Source organism: Ochotona princeps, chromosome 26, assembly GCF_030435755.1.
Source record: "Ochotona princeps isolate mOchPri1 chromosome 26, mOchPri1.hap1, whole genome shotgun sequence".
In the NCBI taxonomy this organism is placed as follows: domain Eukaryota; kingdom Metazoa; phylum Chordata; class Mammalia; order Lagomorpha; family Ochotonidae; genus Ochotona; species Ochotona princeps.
In genome coordinates, this window is record NC_080857.1 from 7,502,567 (window position 1) to 7,526,149 (window position 23,583).

A 23,583-nucleotide genomic window follows, 5' to 3' on the forward strand; every position below is an offset into this window, starting at 1 on the left:
CTAAGCTACATCTGAATATGTACTCAAAAAAGTTATGGAACATGTGAGCTAGTATGACAGAAACCCCATTAGTTATATGATTAGTGGCTGCTTAGGGATGGAAAGAAGGAGGAATGAGTTAAAGGGACAAGAGGCTGCAGAGAATGGTGGACATGTTCATTTTGTTCATTGTAGTAGATTCTCTCACTGGTGTATACATCCGTTGTACTCATTTGATTGTATGTTTTAAGTATGTACAACTCAGGACTGGCATGGTGGCAGGGCAGGCGTAGGCTCTACCTGAGATGTTGACATCTTGTGTGGGTGCCGGTTAAATCCCAGCTGCTCCACTTCTGATCCAGCCCCTTCAGGTGCATCTGGACCCCTGGACCCACGTGAGAGATCTAAAGGAGGCTCCTGGCTCCTGGCTCCTGGCGTGAGCCTGACCCAGCCCTGGCCATTGCAGCCATCTGGGGAATGAACCAGCAGACAAGACATCATCCCTCTGTTTCTCCTGCTTTTTCTGTAAGTCTTGCTTGCAAACAAAAATGAGAAAATATGCAGCTTATCGTAAGTCAGTTATATCTCATCATTGATGCATATTTGATTCCTTTAAATATTGTAGTTATCTCATCATGCAAAGATATTATGAGTACTTTTGTTTTTTTTCCATAAAGTTTTCTGTGTTTCTCAGATTTTTAACCTCAACCATGTATTTCCCTAATTCTTAATTGAGAAATTATTTCTTATGTATAAAATAGTACTTCTGATGCATCTCTGGGTTTGCATAATACAAAAAATAACTCTGTACCCAACTCATGTTTGGGGAGCAGCACAGATTTTGAAGCTTCTTTGTATATTCCCTTTGATTATGCCTTGTTTCACTTTTCTTGATTTTCTGTATAGTCTTACCATATACCTAAGCATTCCTAAACACAATGTGTTGTTCAGTTTTACCTCTTTGAGGGTGCTATGTAAATGTAATTATATGATTTTTACACTTGATCTTGCCCAAAAACCCGAGAAGCAATAATTATATGATTTTTATGACTTATGCATATACTAATTTGTATTATTTCTCCATGTTGATGTGTTATAATTTGTTTTTCCATTCTGTGACTTTCCTAGTATTTTTCCATCATTGTCTTGGTGGATGTTTTCAGTGTTCATTTTAAAGAGTTTTTACTTTTTGTTGTTGGAAGTTGTTTTTATTGTTCTAATCCACATCTCTGTGTCCATGTGCAGGGATTTCCCAGGCTTTTCCCTAAGCTAGGAGTCCAGTTGTAGGTTTTAAGCTTTGCTGGATAACGCTGAGTTGTTTCATGAAGTGGTTGTCCAGGTCTATGCCTTCCCGAGGTGTATGCAAGGGGCAAGTTGGAGCAACCCTTACATTGAAGACATCTAAGAATGCTATATTTAAGAAATTAAAAATAGGAATCAAATTGCCAAGATATAACAGAATACTGAAAGTATGAGAGACTAAAGGAACTTTCAGAAATATATATTTATTAATTTGAAAGACAGAGTCACAGAGAGAGGGGAAGAGACAGAGAGTTTCCACCTGCAGGTTCATTTCCCAGTTGGTCACAGCTGCCATGGTTGAGCCAAGCTGAAACTAGTAACCAGGAGCTTCCTCTGGGTCTCCACATGGGTGCACAGACCCAAACACTTGGGCTGCCTTCTGCCATCCCAGGTTCATTAGCAGGGAGCCAGATAGAAAGCAGAACATCCAGGACTTGAGCTGGCACCCATATGGGATGCTGGCACTGCAGGTGCCAGCTTAACGTGCTACGCCACAGCACCAGCCCCAACTAAAGGAACTTACAAGTCTATTTCTCTGAGAGTGCTTACTAACCTGGGGTCTTGATAGGTTTGACTAGAAATTTGGTGAATTTGTGGTAGTCTAAGGATGGTTGAAAGTTAACCCAAGGCTCATTTAAGGTACCCTGATGAGAAACTTCTTTATGTCTAGTTCTGGGATGTCGTGGGGCTGCCTTGTATTGAAAGTTCACTTTGCCTCCTTCAAGGGTCTGTAAGGACACTTGCTTTGTGCCAGGTAAAGTGGGTGGGAAAAGCCTGCCCTTGGGAAGCTGTGACCACTGAGGAGAGCAAGTGGCTGGGAGTTCACACCAGTTTCAAGATGTGAGTCTTCTTAAAAGTCGTATTTTCTTTTTTTTTTAAAGGTTGGCCATTGTGGTGAAGTAGGTTAAGCTGTTGCTTGGGACTCCAGCATCCCCTATCCGATTGCCTGGGTTTAAGTCCTGCAGTCACTTCCAGTTCAGCTTCCTGGTAGTGCATACCAAAGGGCCAGCAGATGGTGTCTCAAGTGCTTGGACTCTTGTGCCCAGTGTGGGGCACCACTGCCTCCCGGCTTGGACCTAGGCCAGCTCCAAGTTGTTGAACACATCTGTGGAGTGACCCAACAGATGCAAGAGCTCGCTCTCACTCTCTCTTTTTCTGTGTTGCTCTGCCAATCAAAATAAATAAAAATAATCTTCTGTGAAAAGGAAGGAGCTCAGCAACATTTTTAAAAAACTATATTTATATTTGTATTTATATACCATGATATTTCTTCAAGGTGTCTAATCGGTGCCGCTTCATCTACCCTCATGAAGGTGTGCAGTCATCATGACTGATTCAAAAGCATTGTTGTCACACGGGGGATCCAGCCGACAGCCCAACCCCCTGGCCCTACTCCCCATTTCCCCCTTGCTGGGTAGCACACAGTGTGTATGCGGGAGTGTTGTGGTTTCAAGGCTTACCATGTCCATACCTTGTTGCTTGTTGTGGTTGGATGTACAGTAATGTACTGTATGGATATAACCATGTTTGTTTTCCATTCGTTGCTTGATGGACGTTTGGGCTAGTTCCATTTGCGCTCTTCTGAGCAACATCACTGTGAACCTTTGTGTACAGGCTTCTGTGTGGAGATGTGTTTCCCAGGCTCAGCTGCATTGGCTTAGCCCTGGATTCTGAGTTCCAGGACAGCTGTGAGGCTTCTGAGGGGCTGCTCAGGTGTTTTCCAAAGCAACTGCGTTTTCTGCACCCCCAGCCTCATGTGAAGGTTCCACTCTGCCCGCAGCCTTACCAACATTCAATCTTTTTAACGAGTGTCTGTAGAGCTCATTGTCATTTTGATTGGATTTTCCTAATATTCAGTGATATTGCACACCTTTCCCTGTGTTCTTTGGCCATCTGTCTTCTTTGAAGAAACATGTTTGAATTCTTTGTCCAGGTTTTTTTTAAAAAATTTATTTATTTTCATTGGAAAGTCAGATATACAGAGAGGAGGAGAGGCAGAGAGGAACTTCTTCTGTACACTGATACACTCCCCAAGTGGCCGCAAAGGCTGAAGCCAAGCCAATCTGAAGCCAGGAGCCTCCTCGGGATCTCCCACATGGGTGAAGGGTCCCAAGGCTTTGGGCCGTCCTTGACTGTTTTCCCAGGCCACAAGCAGAGAGCTGGATGGGAAGCAGGGCTGCCAGGATACAAACCAGCACCCATACAGAATCCTGGCACGTACAGAGCAAGGACTTTTGCAGCTAACCTACCTGCTAGGCTCTTTGTCCAGTTTTAAATAGGTTATTTGTCAATTCTTGGATCTGCAATGAGCTGCTAAGCAAAAGCAAACCTCTGGATGAGTGTATTTCAATTTTGGCTTGATAAAGATCTTGTCAGTAAAGTTTTATGGTAACTCAATAATTTATTATTGAAAACTTATTGTCTAGCTGCACAAGGAAGTAAAACATGCTGAACAACAATCAGCAGAAATAATAAATAACGGAGAATAAATATGCAAAAGGTTGAATTATCGGACGTAGGTGGTAAAACATTCTTCTTATGCTGTAGTGTAAATTAAAGACAGTATTTCAAGGTGTCCTCACAAAATTCATGGAAAATGTGTAATGTGGATTTCTAAAAAGGAGTTTACACTTACCTTATGACTTCTAATTTCATGAGCTTTTTGAAGTTTCTTATATATCTGAAAGCATATGTATTTCCTAACTGTAGTTAAAGCTATTTGTAACTTTTGAAATATGCAGTAATTAAAAAAAAAGTTTGTTAAGTTTAACCGAAGTGTGAGCAATTAAGTGTAGCCTGAGAGAGCATACGTGAACTGGTGGGTCGGAAAGAGTCATTCGGAGTACAGTTGGGGGCAGGCTTTTGTCCTAGCTGTTAGAATGCCAAGCCCTCCACTGGAGTGCCTGGGCCAGCTCCGGTTCCTGCACTAGTGTCCTGAAAGACAGTATCCATTGTTGATGTGCTGAAACTCCTGCCTGCCTCCTGGGGAGTGAAGCAACAGATGGAAGATCTTTTTCTCTGTCTCTCCTTCTCTCCGTAAATCTGCCTTTCCAATGAAAATAAATAGATCTTCCTTTTAGATTTGGAATTTATTTCAAACTAATTCAAAGAACAGGGTGAGTGGCAATTTTAGATTGTAAATTTATTATTTTTTAAAAAGATCTATTTATTTATTTGAAAGACAGAGTTAGAAGATAAGAGAGATTCTGCATCTTATAGTTCATTCTGCAAATAGCCAAAATGGTCAAGACTGGGCCAGGCCAAACTAGGCGCCAGGAGCTTTGTCTGGGTCTTCCACGTGATTTCGGGGACCCAAGCACTTGGGTCCTCTTCCCTCTGCTCACTCAGATGCACTAGCTGTTGAACTAGTGCCATGTGGGATGCAGCTTTCTTGACTTAACCTACTGTGCCATAATGCTGACCACAATACTATGATTTATTTGCTGATCTCTAATGACACTAAGCATGGTCAGCTTAACTTGTCTTCTGTTCTGCCAACAGGTTCCTAATAAAGCTGGAAGTTTGTATCTTTTGTTGAATATTGGAAACTGAATGTAATGGCAGCAGAATTTATAAAGAGTTGCTGTAGAGGGTGCTTCTACGGCGAAACCGAAAAACACAGCTGTGAGTTTTATTTTGACTTCAATAAACATTTATTGAGATCCTTCTTTGCTTTTGGAATTTTGTCATGGAGATATTTCCTGATTTCCTTATTTCCACAAGGAGACTGAAGCATAGGTAAACTAGCTAAGTATCCAGAACTCCACATACCCTGGAGAGCAGGAAGGGGCACATTCCATCCCAGACACACCCTGGAACGGCTCCAAAAGGAAGACGTTTGCCCTGGGATCTGGGAAGCATTTATCCAAGTTGAATGGAAAAAAGGAAGAAAGAAAATGTGAGGCGAACATGAGCATTATATCTGGATGGTATGGTATTAGCAAAGGCAGGGAGAGAGAAAGAAGTGTGTTTGGGCAGAGTATTACTCTGGCCAGTGTTTGATTTATGTACAATGTATTTATTATTTTTTTTTAAAGATTTATTCATTTTATTACAGCCAGATATACACAGAGGAGGAGAGACAGAGAGGAAGATCTTCCATCCGATGATTCACTCCCCAAGTGAGCCGCAACGGGCCGGTGTGCGCCGATCCGAAGCCGGGAACCAGGAACCTCTTCCGGGTCTCCCACGCGGGTGCAGTGTCCCAATGCATTGGGCCGTCCTCGACTGCTTTCCCAGGCCACAAGCAGGGAGCTGGATGGGAAGTGGAGCTGCCGGGACTAGAACCAGCAGGGCCCATATGGGATCCCGGGGCTTTCAAGGCGAGGACTTTAGCCGCTAGGCCACGCCGCCGGGCCCCAATGTATTTATTATTATATTATTATTATTATTATTATTATTATTATTATTAAGGCAGATTTTTCAGAGAGAAGGAGAGACATAAAGAAAGATTCTCCATCCAGTGATCCACACCCCAAGTGACCACAACAGCTGGAACTGAGCCCATCCAAAGCCAGAAGACCCCTCTGGGTCTCCCATGAGGGTGCAGGATCCCAAGGCCTTGAGCCTTCCTCAACTGCTTTCCTAGGCCACAAGCAGGGAACTGGAAGGGATGGCAAGTGGAGCAGCCAGGACATGAACTGGCACCCACATGGGATCCCAGAGCATGCAAGGCAAGGACCCCAGCTACTAGGCTACTGTGCCGGGCCCTACAATGTATTTTAAAATGTTATTATGAATAAATAACCAAAGGGGAAGAGACCCGTGACTTTATCTAACCATGATTGTCAAGGACTCCTGGAGATGTCTCTAATGCGTGTCTCCCTGAGCTCTTAAGGCAATGACTAGAATATTATTTTTCTCTGAACTTTCTTTGTATTAATGTAGAGCAGAGCTTTGAGAGTTTCTGTTCTATCTAAATATGAAGATTTCTTTTTTTTAAGATTTAATTTTTTTTTATCAGAAAGTTAGATATACAAAGAGGAGGAGAGAGAGAGAGGAAGATCTTCCATCCGCTGATTGACTATCCAAGTTTTGCTGCAACGGCTGGAGCTGAGCCCATCCAAAGCCAGGAGCTTCTTCTGGGTCTCCCACATGGGTGCAGGGTCCCAAGGCTTTGGACTGTCCTCAACTGCTTACCCAGGCCACAAGCAGGGAGCTGGATGGGAAGTGGAGCAGCCAGGACACGAGTCAGTGCCCAAATAGGGTCCTGGCATGTGCAAGGCGAGGACTTTATCCACTAGGCTATTGCACTGGACCTGAAAATTTCTTTTTTATATGAAGATATATAAAAAAGTAACATATAGATTCCTAAAAATTAGTAGTTACAGTTCATTGAATCTACAGATAATGCTGCGTATAGTTTAACGTTAACTCCAGGTGTCCCTTATCACCCCATCTGAGGTAATGCAGCTTAGAAATCCCATATAATTCTAGTGAATGGATAAAATAAGTCATGAAAGCCAGGACAGGGTGAGTGAGTGTTGCATGTCTAGGGTCAGTGTGCATTTTATTTCATGATTTGGTAGAGGCCTGTGTAGATTTGGAGCACTTCATATATTTAAAACCCATGTTAATATTTAAAACCCATGTTAACCAGTCTTGTTCACCACAAGAATTGCCTATAGATAGTATCTTTACATAACTAGATTTTCCTTGACAGCGTTGTGGCATTAACCACAAAATAGATTTATTTTCCATCCGTAAATTGTGTGGGAGCAAGACTCCTTAAAGGCCTCTTTTATCGTTAGGATAAGTTAATATGCTTTGGCAGTAGCAGGTTAACTGCTGCAAACCTAACTGCACAAACTTAAAGTAGATTCTGGGGGTGCCTGGCAGGACCAAAGGGTAGTTTACATTCCAGTAATGTCTTTTAAAATGATTAAATAAGTACCTCAGTGTTTTAGGCTGAGATTATTATATGTCATATCTGGATCTGTTTGTGATTCCCTCCCCCCATTTTGTTTGCAGCATCTGGAGAAAGAGACTTGAAAGCAGCAGTCTCAAACAGCCCCAGCCCCGGTGTCTGCGTCCACCCTCTGACTTGTGCTTCTGCGAAGCCTCAGCTGGGCTGCACTGAGGATTATCTGCTTTCCAAATTACCATGTGACGGCAAAGAAGTGCCCTTTGTGGTGCCAAGGTTTAAGTTATCTTACATTCAGCCCAGGACACAAGGAACCCTTTCACATCTGGAAGGCCTTGAAGGTAAGCAGCACCTTGCAAGAATTAAAATAAAACAGGTAGCATTTGCATGCTGTTTTGCTCCTTTATACCTTTCGTATAGGATATATACAAAATGAAATACTTTGCTTTTTGTGTGTTTTGTTTTTGTCAGTAGGGAACTTAGTGCACAGTGTTTCTGAAAAATCTCATTGTGAAGTTGGCTCATGAAGCAACACCTCTCTGTATGAGTTTGACCTCATTTAAAGGGTAATATCCCAGGTGTTCCTCACATATGTAGAAAGAGTGTAATAAAGGAATTATTCTGTATTTGATCACCAATACAAGATGCGTAGTTCTTATCTACAGTTTTCTAAAAGGCAGTGCGATGAGAACTAAGGAAACAATCCCTGCTTTCCTTCCTCCTCCCCCACGCTCAATGGATTCACTGTCTGAATGCGGCACATGTTGTAGAGGCCAATCAGCTAGTGGAGATAATATGAATATGTAGTTCTTTTCTTTTTAAAAATATTATTCCATTTGAACACTGCCAGTCCAAATAACTTTTTTTTCCTTAAACTTTTATTAGAAAAGTGTCAAACACATAGAAAGGTGAAAAGAACTAAGCAGTGACTACCTATGCATCCAACTAAACAAATTCTACCATTAACATTGGACTCATTGATTTGTCATATATGTACCCGCCTTTCCATTCTTCTATCCATCATTAATCCACTTTTTTGGCAGGAGAAGGAATTCATTTTAGAGTAAATTGAAAACAATGGTCTTACCCATTTTCCTGTAGCCCTTGACCCTTAGTACCTTAATCAACTATGTAAGATTATTTTAAAAATAATAATAAAGAAAGAAAAAGAAGAAGAAAAAAGTAATGAGTCGTCTTTGATGCTACTATCTTGAAGGATTTCTTTTTTATTATTATTTTTTTTATTACAAAGTCAGATATACAGAGAGGAGAGACAGAGAGGAAGATCTTCCGACCGATGATTCATCCGCCAAGTGAGCCGCAACGGCCGGTGCCGTACCGATCCGAAGCCAGGAACCAGGAACTTCTTTCCGGGTCTCCCACGTGGGTGCAGGGTCCCAAAGCTTTGGGCCGTCCTCGACTGCTTTCCCAGGCCACAAGCAGGGAGCTGGATGGGAAGTGGAGCAGCCAGAATTAGAACTGGTGCCCATATGGGATCCTGACGCATTCAAGGCGAGGACTTTAGCCACTAGGCCACGCCGCCGGGCCCGAAGGATTTCTTAATACTGCTAAGTACTTTCTCATTACCACAAAGACTTGTAGCAGTGCTTGTATGTTAACTGACTTAACTACTAGCTTATAGGACATACAAGGTAGTGGCTGTTTGGTATCCTAACATGACTATTCACTTTGACAGGAATTTGATTCAGTCCTACTTTTCAGCCATGAGAGTCTTACTCAGTTATGAGATATAATAAACAGAGAAAATACACAAAACAGAAATATGTAGCTCAGTGATTTATTAGCAGTTCTGTAAATGTGTTCTCTTTTTTAGGTATCAAAGGAATGTGATTTAGTATTATTCGAAATAAAAATATTTTCGTTTGTATCAAATATGCAGTTGTGTGTTGGCTAATAACTTGGGGAAAAGAGCTTTGTAAAACTTTAGAAACATTCGCTTTTAGGTTCTGCCAGGGCATCCTTTGACGACCGGAAGACAGCACTTTCCAATTCACTCCAGCATGGTGCCGCCTACGATGTTTACAACCCCTTCTACATGCACCAGCACGTGTCACCTGACCTCAGCCGGCGCTTCCCTCCCCATTCAGACGCCGTGAGGCTGTACGGATCAGGTGCGAAAAACTGTGTGCGTGCGACACTCTGCTGTGTGTTTTTCTTCAACAAATTTAGAAGTCAGGTTAAGTTAAAGTCCCTGGAAGAAATTTTTCTTCCTGTTAAAAGCAATGGATAAAAAAGAGAAAATCAAGCTTTGTAACGTTGTGACAAACATTATGACTTCTCTGTGGTATTTTATTTGATAAAAAAATTAAAAGTTGTTGTTGCAGTTGTTCTAACTCATACCGGTTGTTGACCTTGTTTCATGGCTTCTCGATTATGGAAATGTGTGTAGTAATGGAGTACTGGGGTCCACCATATCCAGATGTGGGGGTATAATGCAACATTCATTCCTGCTTCCAGGCGAAAAATGGATTCCTGGTGAAACTGTTGGAAATATGTAGACAATGGGATGCTGGACTGTCTGACATTGTCTGTACCAGCAATGTCAGGGTACACTTAAATAAGAGACTGATGGAATTGTGATTCATTATGAAGGACTATACCATTGTAGTAAAATGGGGAAAATCTGTTGGGGGGTGGGAGTTTGGGGGGGAATCCCAGTCTATACAAAATTGTACCACATAATTCAAAAATTCAAAATATATATATATATATATAATATATATGAAAGTTAATGAGGTATCTATTGGTAGTTCCAAATTCTATTTTCTTTTTTCCCTTTTTTGAATGAATTTTTGTTTACGCATTATTTTGTATACATTTAGCAATCATCTAGTAACTTCTACAACAGATATTTTTATAGTATGTATATTCAATGTGTATTTCTGCTGATGTCAGTAAAAGAGTAGATTTAAAAAACCCATGATGTGATTAGAAATATGAGCGAAGAAAACACAGAAAATGCTTGAATGATTATAGAACTTTTGTAGTGTTGTATTTGAGACTGTATATACTATGTATAGTGTACCATTTATCTGGGTATTTTGAAAAGGATGGAAGATTGAATTAAAATATGTTTATTTTGGTGCCAGAAAGCTTAAATATGCGTTGTTTTTTTTTTCATGATACTCATTTACCACAAACTTTCTGAAGATCTCTCATGTATATATGTATATATATTTAAAATTTTTTTGTACCAAAATAACTGTATCTCAGTTTTCTTTGTTTTAAATTTTTTTATTTTTGAATTTGATGCAATTCCATAGAGTCTGGGATTTCCACTCCCCCGACTGATTTTCCCCATATTGTTACAGTAGTATAGTCCTTCATAAGGAGTTATAGTTCCATCAGTCTGTTATTTAAGTGTGCCCTGACATTGTTGGTACAGACAATGTCAAACAGTCCATCATTCCATTGTCTAGATATGTCCAACAGTTTCACTGGGAGTCCATCTTTGATTTGGAAATAGGGATGCATGTTGCATTATGTCTTCACATCTGGATATGGTAGTCTCTATTACTCCTTCACTATACATTCCAATTTGCATAATGGTTCCCTTATATTAAAGAGAACATGTGGTATTTCTTTTTGTGATTGACTTATTTCACTGAGCATAATGCTCTCTAGTTGGGGCCATCTAGTTCCAAATGGTATAATTTCATTCTTTTTAATGGCTCAATAATATTCCATGGAGTAGATACACCACAGTTTCCTTAACCACTCTCTTTGGAGAGGCACCTGGATTGCTTCCATGTCTTTGCTATTGTAGATGTGCTGCTATAAATATAGGATTAAAGATCCCCTTCTTATATGCAGTTTTAATTTCCTTTGGGTATATTCCTAGGAGTGAGATAGCTGGGTCTCGTTTTTATTTTCTAAGAACATTTTAAATGCCATATGTCACTGATTAATAAAATTTTCAGTATTTTTAAGGTTTTGCTACACAGAACTATCTCAGTCACTAAATTCAGGCAGAATTCAGTGGTTTTTTTTTTTCCCTAACTGTAAATACTTTTCATTTCCCATTGTAGTTTGTGATTTAAGGGCCAGCAAGCTTCCTAGTCCCTCTGGGCTAAGCAAATCTATGTTTGATCTTACAAGTGCTTCTCAACGATTCATTCAGGTAAGCGTGCACATTTGTCAGAAATCTGTAAACTGCATTAGGAATATGTATATTTCTTCTTTTTCTAAATTTTTATTTAAATGATGTTTACATAGTTGATCGGGGTGGGAAGGATCAAGGTCAAGTAAAAGTGCGTGTGATCATTGTTTCCAAGTTTTCCGTTTCATTTTCCTGTATCTTTACATTTCTCTGTTGGTATCCACTCAGGAATCTTGAGGCAGTTGTAATTTAAAATAGTGTAGTTACAAGTGCATGTTAATATAGCTGTCCTTATTGAACATGATCAGCTAGTTATTAAAAATAATGCTTTTATGGTGATGTAGACTTTATTCACTAATATTAAAACAGTATATTTTTAAAATGAGATTGAGAGGTTTTTTTATTTTTTAAAAATGGTTCTTTCTTTACTCAAATAAATTGCCTGTTTTAAACTAGAACATAGAAAAGCAAAGTAAAAGATTAATTATATTCCTGTCGGTGAGAGTTGAAACACTATGAAAATGTTGTGACGCTTGGTGGATTGTAATCCTTGTTTTTTTTCCATGTGAATATATACACAAATGCTTTAGAAAGTGGAGATGTCACTGCCTTCCCTTTCGGGTGGGGATCACGAGTCCTTTGTCCTCGCTGCCCTCTCCACAGGGACACCTGAGCAAGCCCCTGTCCTCATTCCTGCCACTCCCTGGGCTCGACCCTAATTGGGACCAAGGGCCTAGCCCCATGCTTACTCTGAAAACCGAGTGTCAGAGATGCCTCCTCTTCTTTTTGTTTTACTATTATAATTATTACCTATTTCCTTGTAATAGAAAATAAAGTTTGTACTTGGACTTAAAAAAAAAAAAAAGAAACTGGAGATGTACTCAAGTATTCTTAGTGATGCCTAGAGTTGTTTTCTAGACCCAATTCTTTAACGCACATCAGGATTATTTGAGAACTTTGGAACTGCAGGTTACAGTCTTTAAGCCGCAGCATATCTGAGCTGGCAGCCCTGTGCCAGGCCTGAGTTCACGTTTCTACCACACTCCCAGGTGGACCATGCTGCTTCACAGGTGTTTGAGAAATAAATATGGCACATCCAGATATATTCTGATTTTCACTGATAGTTCAAAGTATGAACTTAAGCAGTGATCTCTTTCTCCTTGTTATAAAATCAAGCAAAAAAATAACATTTTCCCAGTAATATACTGAAGATCTTTCTAATGATGCACACAGAAAGCTCTTTGTCCCTGGATTGTATCCTACCAGTAGCTCTGTCAGAATGGTTAGCATGCACTTTGTTACGAGGTGGATGCTGGGGCTTAAATGTAAAAATCCTTGAAGTTTGCTATGTAATTTCTGATTAAAGAATTTCATTTGTAGAGATGTGACTCATTATCCAGTGTACCCAGTAGTACTTCTTCAAGAAAGAATTCTCAAGGGAGTAACAGAAGCCTGGGTAATATTATTTTTATACTCTCAAAGGCATTATTTCTAGTTGATTATAATTTGAAAGCTTTATGAATTTTAGGATATTTCAAACAGGCTTATAACTCTAACAAGCCACATGTTAACGATTGAGGAGCAGAGCAGTTTTAGGAGGGGTGTGCAAAGAAATCTTCCTTTCTGAGGAGTAACCGACCTTTGTGTCCTACCTAGTAAGGTATATGGTAGTCCAAGCTGGCTTTTTCTTGTCTGTTCTAAGCTTTCCTTATTGTTCTCTCTCTCTCTGATCTAATTTTGGGGGCTCTGGAGCGACCCTGATGGTCATTGCAAGAGAGGGTGGGGAGCCAAAGTTGGAGCTATGTAAGGACCAGAAAAAGCTCCTCTCCAAAGTCCTGAAGGAAGTTGACTGTTCTTCTGTTTCTGAGGCCTGCTCAGGGCTCCTCGCTGTTGTTCTGATGTCATTAGACCCTGTGAAGAAGAATCTGGGCTGCTTCCATCGCATTTGGAAGATCCGATAGGGAATGGTTGACCTCAGAGTTCTCGGCCTACGAGGGCACTCCAATTCGCTGTGGTCTCTTTGGTGGCTGGATATAGTCCTTGGTGCCCATACTGATAGTCCTTGGTGAGGATCCGGGAGTCTCCGGGGTTGGGATACAAGCCTCCTCCTTTCCTCATGCTCCACTCTGGAGTCCCCTCCTGCTCTGTTCAAGCTTTAGTTTTAAAGTATATTAGTTAGGGACTTGCCAGAAGTATATTGCTAAGGGCTGCATACATGTTATTTGGGAAGGTTTTTCTCAAGTTGTATCTTAAATCCTGCAGATAGATATTTTGAGTTAAAATCTTAAACCACATCAGCTTTATATAATGTGTCTTCATCCAATTAAACTATTGGAAGCATAGTGTTGTTAAATAAGGAACTTTGAAAAATAATTGCAGCATTTTTCATTGTACTGTTCTCAAAGCTTAATTGCAGTAGACCCATTGGATGACATTTCATACCTCTTTATCCTTTCACAATTCAGATACAATTACTCTATCAGGAGATGAAAGAGATTTGGGAAAATTGAATGTGAAATTGTCTTATAATTCTTCAGTAGAGCAGATATGGATCACAATTTTACAGGTAAATTGGTTAATACCAACTGTTATTACATAATTAAATATTTAGACCTTATAACCTCTGCTGTTGTACTCTTCTGAGGAATGGGCCAATACAAAATTTGAAATATTAGATTCTGTAAAGAAAATAGTATTCAGTAAAGTCTCTAACAAAATCCGTTAATAAATGGGAATGTGTGTATTTCAAACCTCTAGAGGAAAGCTGCTGTAACATTGTAACCTAGAGTATCTAATTTATTTTAATGTAAATTAAATACAAAAATCATAGACTCAGGTTTGTTTTTATAATTTTTACCTAAACTCACTTACTCAAGAAATACAGCGCTCTTATCGTCAGTCCTTAATAAAATCTAAGCTATATTTGGTATGTTTTAGTGCAGAGACCTAAGTTGGCCTTCTAGTTGTGGCGATGCTCCTACAGTGTCTGTGAAAGGAACACTAACATTGCCCAAGCCAGTGCACTTCAAGTCTTCAGCCAAGCAAGGGGCACATGTAAGTGGCTGCTTCTGTTTGGATGTGTTTCCTGTTTTCCCACATTCATCATTTAACATTCATGAAAAGAAGTAAAATAAGAAAGTGGGGCTTTTTGGGAGGTGTGGGGAGTCTGTGAAATATGTGTCCTTGCTCCTGAAAGACAATTTTGAAATATTGGATATGTCATTGTCCAATATTAAAATTCAGTTTAATTAGACATTTTAATTGTTCAGATATATAAATAGTACCTAAGAAAGAAACCTCTGTTTCTTTTATATGAGAGGAAAATAAATGTCTACCATTTTTGTTTTCCTGCCCACTTTGTCTTTGAAAAATAGTTTTGCAATTGCAATTAATTTATTTTAAATACTTCTAATTGGTATAACTTAAGAAGTTCACCTGAGTTAGGTTTTGTAGATTATAGTTTTCATACTGGGTATTTGTTCATTTTTATCTTTTGATGTGGTTCAAAGGTAGTGTTTTGCTATGTACATGAGAAAGTATATTATAAAGACACATATTTAAAAATAAGGTAATACAAATAAGTAATAAATGCAAAAAACTTGCTATTAACTTTTGAAGTGTAGCATTAAAACACAAAGTAACACAAGCACACAGAAATATTCTTGGTAGGGTTAGCATGAGGGACAATGACAGAATGCTTGCAGTGCTTTAATCAGAGTGCATGGGTTCAAGTTGTTGAAGAGATCTCTGTTGTGGCAAATGTGAAGCAAATCAGCACACTGTCTAATCCATATGACCATTAAATATTTTATGTATAATGTTTCTTATGTGCTCTTATGGTTTGAAACTCTGAAAGGAAAAATTGGGCCTGGCACAATAGCCTAGTGGCTAATGTCCCATCTTGCATGCACCGGGATCCCCAATGGGTGCCAGTTCAAATCCTGGATGCTCCACTTCCCATCCAACTCCCTGCTTGTGGCCTGGGAAAGCAGTAGATGGCCCAAAGCTTTGGGACCTGTATGGGAGACACGGAACACGCTCCTGGCTTCTGATTCGCTCAGTTTCAGCTGTTGCAGCCAGTTGGGGAGTGAACCAGAGGATAGAAGATGTTTCTCTGTAAATCTGACTTTCCATAAAAAAAGAAAAAGAATAAAAGAAGAAATTCAGTGTTTGGCTGGCTACCAGAAAAACAGCTTTGACTGTACAGACATTTTTAGTAACAGTAAAACTTACAGTACAGTATTCAAAATATTTGTTAATTGCACAGGCATCATACCTTTTCAAAGGGAAACTCCTTAGAAGAAAGGTACAGAACAATGGAAAAAAATGAGAGGCCAGTGTTATCGTGCGATGGGATAAACCCCCATCTAGGATGCTGGCATTCATGTGAGTACCAGTTAAGTCTTGGCTGCTCCACTTCAGATCCAGACAAATGTAAATGTGCCTGGGAAAGCAATTTCCAATTAAAAGGGTAATTTGTGGAATTAAGAAAACTGCTATTCAGTATAAACTCTGGGAAAAACAAGTCATGATCATTGTCATTTTACTTTTTATTTTAAGACACGAGAAAATTAAATATGTTGTTGACAAATCAGCCTTCTCTTTTCTTATTTGTGCATTTTCTGGTTTTGGCCTTTTTTTTTTAAAGGCTATTGAATTTATGGAAACTTTTGTATTTGCTATCAAACTCCAAAGTCTACAAACTGTGAAGCTTGTGTTTAGGATTCAGACTCAGACTCCCAGGAAGAAAACCATTGGCGAATGCTCCCTGTCACTCAGAACGCTTAGCACGCAAGAAATGGATTACTCGTTGGATATAACACCACCTTCAAAAGTTTCTGTAAGTGATATAGGATGCCATGTGAAAAATGTTTCATCTTTGTAAAATTATCTAAAGGTTGGGATTTTGGTATGTTGGAGAATGACTTGAAGACTATGGAAAGCTCTCAGAAGGCAGTAATAATGTCATTAAAAATAACATTATAGAAATGATTGGTTAAAGGAATGAGCCATTTCCCTGCCTTCACTGGAAAATAACCTCAGAGTGACCTTCTCCCAGCACACTCTTTTAGCCATTGTTATTAACCTCAAAGTATGAAAATCTTTAAATTATTAAATTATTTTCTTTTGCAGTATATTCTTGGTAACTGATAACTTAGGAGAAACAAGGATTTAGGAGAATCATGCACTCCAGAGCCAAAGACTGTCCTGCACTGGATGCAGAAAGCCGTTTTCCTTACGGCTAAGTTGCCAGCTGGGACACCCCTAGCATGTTGCAATGCCTGGGCTTGATGCTCACCCTCAACAATTCCAGCTTCCTGCTAGCACTGACCCTGAGAACAGACAGACTAGCCCCAGTAGCAGGGTCCCTGCCACCCATGTGGGAATCCTGGGTTGAGTTCTCAGCTCCTGGCTCCTGTGTGGCTCAGCCCTAGTCATTAGGGCCGTTTGGGAAGTGAACCAGTGAGTGGGAAGAAACTCTGTCCATCTGTCTCTCAAATTAATTAATTCATTAAATTGTGAGTAAACAAAGTTTTCAACTAAAGAAATGTTGAATGTTTTAGCAGATAGATATGTTTACCTTGTTTGGATGTTATATTATGTGTACATGTATTAAAACACAACATAGTATCCTATATATAATTTTGTGTGTCAGGAAATTTTGAATGTTTTTAGGAAGATTATTTCTTTAGGTAAACAATGCATGGTAGAGTTAAGACTCTGGAACCAGACTGCTTCCTGACTCCCTGACGACTGGGCTGTATGCACTTGGACAGCTCTTCGCTGTCTGACCAGCGAGGTAGGCATGACCAGAACTCAGGCTCAGAGCTTGGTGTGAGCAGTGGGCACTCAGCAGTGGTGAGGTCAGTTGGCCAGTGAGTTCGTAATAGGTCAAATTTTCTGAGTAAAATATAAATACTACATATGTTGATAATCATATATATTTGACCATTTCAGTGTTTCTGACATTATTATAAATGTTGTCCTGACATGAGAGCTGTATAATTATCAGGAATTCATAAATAACTCAAAGATAGGGTTCAGGTAGTGGTTTCCAGAAAATGTCAGGTCTCATAAATCAGTCAGCTGTGCAGCTAATGCTTTTTTCCAAAAAACTTCAGCAGTAAACACTTCAACAAGTTTATGAGCAGATATGCAACCTAATCATTTTTAAAAGTTTTTTTGAATATTATTTATTTGAGAAACAGAGGGAATTAGATGTAAAGGATGTGAGACAAGAGATCCCATCCACTGGTTCACTTCACAAGCTCCTACAGAATCTGAGACTAGGCCAGGCTGAAACAGGGAGCCAGGAGCTCTGCCCAGGTAGATCCCCCACACAGATGGCAGGAACCTGGCTACATGAACCATCACGAGATGCCCTCCAGGGTACACATTAGGAGGAAGCTGGAATGAAGAATGGAGCCGAGGCTGAGATCCAGGTGCTCAGCTATAGAAAGTGTCTCCGCTGGCATCTTAGCCACTAGGTCAAATGCCTTCTCCCAGTTGTGGTTTTTGAAATAAAGAAATATACAGTACATTAACATCACCCATAGTCACCCTACCATGCAGTAGAATACCTGAATGTCTTGCTCCTATCTAGCTATGACTTAACAACCTTTCCCCACCCTGCTTTATCCCCTTCTGTCCCCCTGTCTCTGGTAACCACCTTTGTACTTTTAACTTCTGTGAGATTATTGATTTTTTTATTCCACTTTTCTTCCTGTGCTTGGCTTATTTCACTAATATTGACCTGGTCCAGTATAATCTATGCTGTCACAAACGGCAAGACTTAATTTTTGTTATTATTGGTAGAGTAGTACTCCAGTGTCTATGTGTACCATGTTTCCTTTATCAGTGGAGGGACATTTAGGCTGTTGTAAACGTGGGAGTGCAGATGTCTTCTATAGAGTGATTCCATTTCCCTTGGATTTATATCCTGTGGTGGGATTAAATGACAACAGACTGTTTTTCCCTAGTTATGCTTGACATTTTGTTGTTGATTATTCCAGGAATAATTTAGAAAAAAATGACACGTTATTGTATTTTATGTCTTCCCATAGTTTTGTGCTTACTAAGTATAGTCAGTATGTTAGTGCTGATAGGAATTTAATGTTTTGATTATCGTGAGATTAAAAACCATCCCGAATAGTTTTTCATGATCTGAATTAATGTCGTGGGATATAAATTAAATTTGTAAAGTAACATTAGCAGGTAGGAAGTGAAAAACCCATTCTGAAATGCTTCTCTGTTTACAAGTGTGAACTCTACAATTGTACCACCTTTAGATGTTTCATAAATGAATTATGAGCACAAACCCATAATAAAAAATAAAAATTTTTCATTCATCAGTTCCTTTGTGTTTTGATAAAATAAGTAACTTCTTTTTCAAGCAGAAAGAAACTTTTGTTAAGTTATCAAACATTTTATTTTGTGTATGGCTACCACATTATTTCCTTTGAGTTGTTATTTCATTCTCATTCTGAGTAAGACAAAAGCAATAAATTTACCTAGATTTAAAAGTAGCAATCTTTGCCAAAAATAAACAAAATTGACCATCATTTTAGACTCTTTCAAGGGAAAACTTACCTGCAGAGTTGAAATTCTGCTTTTTAAGCTGTTCACCTTTTATTATTTGTCTCCTGATGCCTTATGGCATGACCAGTTTTAAAATACAAAATCATGTTTTATGAAAATATGTAATAAGCTTTGTTTTTCAGTAAGCTATTAGCTAATTATTGTGGGATACTGAGTAATTATCAAAAATAAACCCCTCCAGAAAGTCATTCATCTATTTTATAACTTTATTAGAATCAGTACTACAAAAGACCTTTTTGTCCATTATACTGACTCTTACTTAGTAAGATATGTAAACACCATGTTCTTGCTTTATTGCCAGTCTTACACTTTTCAACACATCAACAGTAATGTTTTTGTATTTGGACAGCTTTGTGCTGCTTTTATTTTTCGTTCAAGACTCTTGGAATAAATGTGAATAGACTGACTTGTGTTGAATTTCACAGACAGAAGAGCATTTTGCTTCTACAATTGGTCCGCAGTACTAAAGAGTAAATCTTGCTTCTTTCTCTCTCTGTTTGTCTTTTTTTATGCGCTGATTGCCTCAGATTCTCTGACCTTTTCCTTACAGTTTATTTCCTCGTGACTTTGGTGAACATCTTTCTTGCCAGTTTCCTTCAGCTGGCTGCCATTGAACACAGCAATCCAACTTTTAATCCATAAATCTGTCTCTGACTTTGACAATACCGACTCTCATTTCTATAATTAGAAGAAATCGTGATTCATATTTATAGCATTTTTACATTTCTTATATTGCTTTAAAAATAATTCAATCAGCTATGCTTAATTATGCTTAATTATTTTGAGAGTAAATTCTTTTGGGATCATTTGAGTGGTATTTTTTTCCAGTAATACTTCTTAGAAGTTTTACTTGTTTCCAATTTAAATTGACTTCTGGTATCACTGATTTTGAAGATGCAGTGTGCATGTGACTTTTATGTTTATAATCTGTGCAAGTGAAGCACCTCAAATGTTGGAATCTGAGACAGTTATTTACTTACTTTTCATATTTCTTTATTTGGAGGTCAGAGAGAGCGATCATCTGCTGGATTACTCTCCAAATGGGTACACTGGCTAAGGAGTGGGTCAGACCGCCCTCTTCCCCGTGGGTGACAGGGCCTAACCTGCTGACTCGCAGGGATGCGAGTGTCACACACAGCATCCTAAAGGCTGGGCCCCATGTCCACCCTGCGTTTGTCTTCTGAACCATCTCTTGTGACTTTGGGTGACAGTAGAAAGGACAACACTTTCAGAATCTCTAACCGAAACTTAATCCCCTATTACCAAATGACACTTTTTTGATATGCAGGTTTGCCATGCAGAACTTCAAGTGGGGACTTGTTTTCAAGCAGTAAATAGCAGAATTCAGTTACAGATTCTTGAGGCACAGTACCTTCCCAGCTCATCCACACCTTTAGCTTTGAGTAAGTATGTCTGGTGCAAAGTAAAATGTTTAGAAGGTGTTAGTGATGCAAGATTTTCCTGCAATGGAGATTAAAACCTTAATTTTATTATTTAACTTAAATATTAATTTTCAAATACTTTATCATGTTTCTAATTTTGGCCATGTACACATCTTAATTTCCTGTCTCTTGGTTCCTACTCGGTTCATCAGTTCATACAAGGTGAATGTCCAGAGGACTCTCACATGTGCTTCACCAGCCTCGTTGATATTCTCTGCCTGTCTAAGCCTTTTGTTGGATGCTCTGCTAACCAGCAACTTAATTTTTTTAAAACCTGCAAATGTCAAAAAAAGAAAAAGAGAAAGGAAGAAAGAAGGAAAGGAAGGAAGGGAGAGAGACAGAAAGAAAGAGAAAAAGAAAGAGAGAGAGAAAAAGAAACAGAAGAAAGAGAGAGAGAAAAAAAGAAAGAAAGAAAAAGAGAAAGAAAGAAAGGAAAAAAAAAAGACTGACTCTTTCCTTCCTGGCCTTTTGGACACAACCAGGGTCTGTGATAATTTAGTTGTGTTGACCTGGTTCCCATGGAGACCCCAAGCCGGAGATCTGAGGTCAGTCCTGCCCCAAGAAGTAGGAATAGAGTAGGAATATTCTCATTTTCTGCTGAAAGGAAGGGACTGCCTGGGGTCAGACAAGAGCAGTTTACATCCACCGTGACTTGAAAGACTGAAAATGGATGAACTGAGCATTCAACCAAATCAGCTAGAAAAACGGCAAACACAAGGAAAAGTGATGAAGGCTTTTAGAGCTGAAATTAGAATTGTTAAGTATGGAATCAAGGACAAGAGACATAGTCCATAAAGCCAAGGCTTTTTCTTTGAGGGGACCATGATACATAAATCTGTAGTACATGGATTAAGCAAGAAAACAAATGCGCTGAACAAGGAGAAGGTTACCCTTTCAGAAGACATTTGATGATGCATAAGATGTTAGAATGTATCACGACATGAGTTTCTTTTGATATCTATTCAAAACAAATTATAAGGAAGTCACTCAAGAAAGGAAATAATCTGAATTAAAGAGGAAACATTAAAAGGTTAAAAAAAGCTGCCTGTAATAAAAGCACTAAGCTGAGATGATTTTACCGGCAGATTCTACCAGACTTTCAAGGAACATATAATTCCCATTTTATATATATTCTTGATACCAAAAATATGTGTGAGCTGTAGACTAACAACACAGAAAATACACTTTGGAATAAATCCCCAGGATGATAAAGTTCACTCTGGGAAACAGGGACAAACAGTAGAATAGATGCGGGTTGTTACATTACCGAGTATCTTCCCTTAATCCAAGCAATGAATCAGCATTTCCAGCAATCTCTACTGGACCGCCTGTAAAGTCCACAGGTATCACTCCACGGCTGCCTCCTTTCTGAGAGTTCCTTCCTTGCCTTCTTGCTGCCCTGGCAACCTCAACTGTCACCTGACCTCACAGCAGTCAGACTGCACCTCCTGCGTGAAAACACGTCTTGTGATCAGTTTTCAGTGCTTTTATGGTTTGAAAGTTTGTCATTGTTACCTATGGAAGATTGGTTCACACAAGCTGGCGTATCTTTGCTGGAAGCTCTGCATCTCAAATTTATGAAAATAATAGATTTTTTCTGGTGGGCATGGGCTTATAAGTGCTGGAGTCCTAAGCAAAGAATTTTATCTGCACACAGTTGAGAAATATCTTTTGCTATCCCAAGGGTTGGCACTCACTGTGTGTCCTCCTCGATGTGTGTCCCTTTGCTGCTGGTTGTTGTTTATTCTTACAGCTTTACTCTTCTGTGGCATTCAGCTCAGAGGGGGATTGAATTCACTTGAGGCCATAGTAGTTAATAAGAGGGTTACTTTTTCTTTAATAGTGAATTTATATTTTACCTTCATATGACATTTTAATAAAATTATATAAATCAACTTCTTGTTTTTAGGTTTTTTTGTCAAGGTGGGAATGTTTAGCTCAGGAGAGTTAATTTATAAGAAGAAGACGCGCTTACTAAAAGCCTCTAATGGAAGAGTAAAATGGGGAGAAACTATGATTTTTCCACTTCTACAGAACGAAAAAGATATTGTTTTTCTCATTAAGCTTTACAGTCGAAGCTCTGTAAGAAGAAAACACTTTGTGGGCCAGGTTAGTATGGAGTTTTTGTTTAGAATTGTTTCATGTATTTTTCTGTACATTTAAACAATTGGTCTTCAAAGCAAACACAGGATAAAACTGAATATGATTGAAATATAATTCTTCAGACCCAGCGCAATGGCCTAGTGGCTAAATCCTCACATTGCAAGTGCTGAGATCCCAAATGAGTACCAGTTCATGTCCTAGCTGCTTTGCTTCCCATCCAGCTCCCTGCTTATGACCTGGGAAAGCAGTAGAGGATGGCTCAAAGCCTTGGTCCACTGCACCCACGTGGGAGACCCAGAGGAGACTGCTGGTTCCTGGCTTCAGATTGGCTTAGCTCCAGCCATTGTAGCCTTTTGGGAAGTGAACCAGGAGATGGAAGATCTTTCTGTCTCTCCTTCTCTCTATAAATCTGATCTGCTTTTCCAATAATAATAAAATGAATCTTTTTTCTAAAGGAAAAAAATATACAATTCTTCAGGATTTGAAAGTAGAAATCAGCGTTGATTTGAATATTAAACTGCTGATTCATTCCATGGGGATGCTGTGGACCTAAGTGTTTAAATCAAGTTTCTTAAAGCTTTGAATGTCAAATTTACTTTAGTGTTTCAGAAAGTGTTATGTAAAGTGCCATAAATGATAAGTATTTTTTCTTTTTTTAAAATCTTTTTAAAGATTTATTTATTTATATAAACTACTGAATATTTTCCATTAGCATGAACTGAACTGTTACCATTGCTCAAGTTAAATAATGCACTGTGTTTTTTTAAAAAACAGATTTGGATAAGTGAAGACAGTAATAACACTGAAGCTGTGAACCAGTGGAAAGAGACAATTACAAATCCAGAAATGGTTGTTATCAAGTGGCACAAATTAAATTCCAGCTGAAGACCTCATGGAGTGATGTGGTGAAGAACTTGACATGAGTTCAGTCTCTGCCAGAGGAAAAGACATGTCAATTCTTGTATTTATAGTGTATGATGGGGTTTGATAGAAAAATATATTAAAAACAATACATTTTATCAGATAGCCAAAGTGAAGCAAGTATTTTAAAATGGTATGAAAACTGATAATCAAAAAAAGGATGGTGTTAAGGAAAATGAAATAAGTTATAAAGCCTGGAAGTAAATGAGTCCCAGATAGTTTTTTCTCCATCATGGTTTTGCTTTTGTTTTTTA

General features: G+C 38.9%; 1 protein-coding gene across 1 annotated transcript; it reads left to right on the top strand.

Annotated features, from left to right (window-relative positions):
• Positions 1-399: 399 nt before the first annotated feature.
• TC2N (tandem C2 domains, nuclear) lies at positions 400-23,371 on the top strand. Its single transcript, XM_004584560.3, has 12 exons — positions 400-504; positions 4,783-4,905; positions 7,252-7,485; positions 9,109-9,276; positions 11,194-11,285; positions 12,645-12,720; positions 13,730-13,830; positions 14,202-14,318; positions 15,913-16,104; positions 20,152-20,266; positions 22,215-22,414; positions 23,183-23,371. The coding sequence occupies exons 2-12, from the start codon at positions 4,839-4,841 to the stop codon at positions 23,291-23,293; spliced, it is 1,473 nt and encodes a 490-aa protein (XP_004584617.2). The 5' UTR covers positions 400-504; positions 4,783-4,838; the 3' UTR covers positions 23,294-23,371.
• The last annotated feature ends 212 nt before the right edge of the window (positions 23,372-23,583 follow it).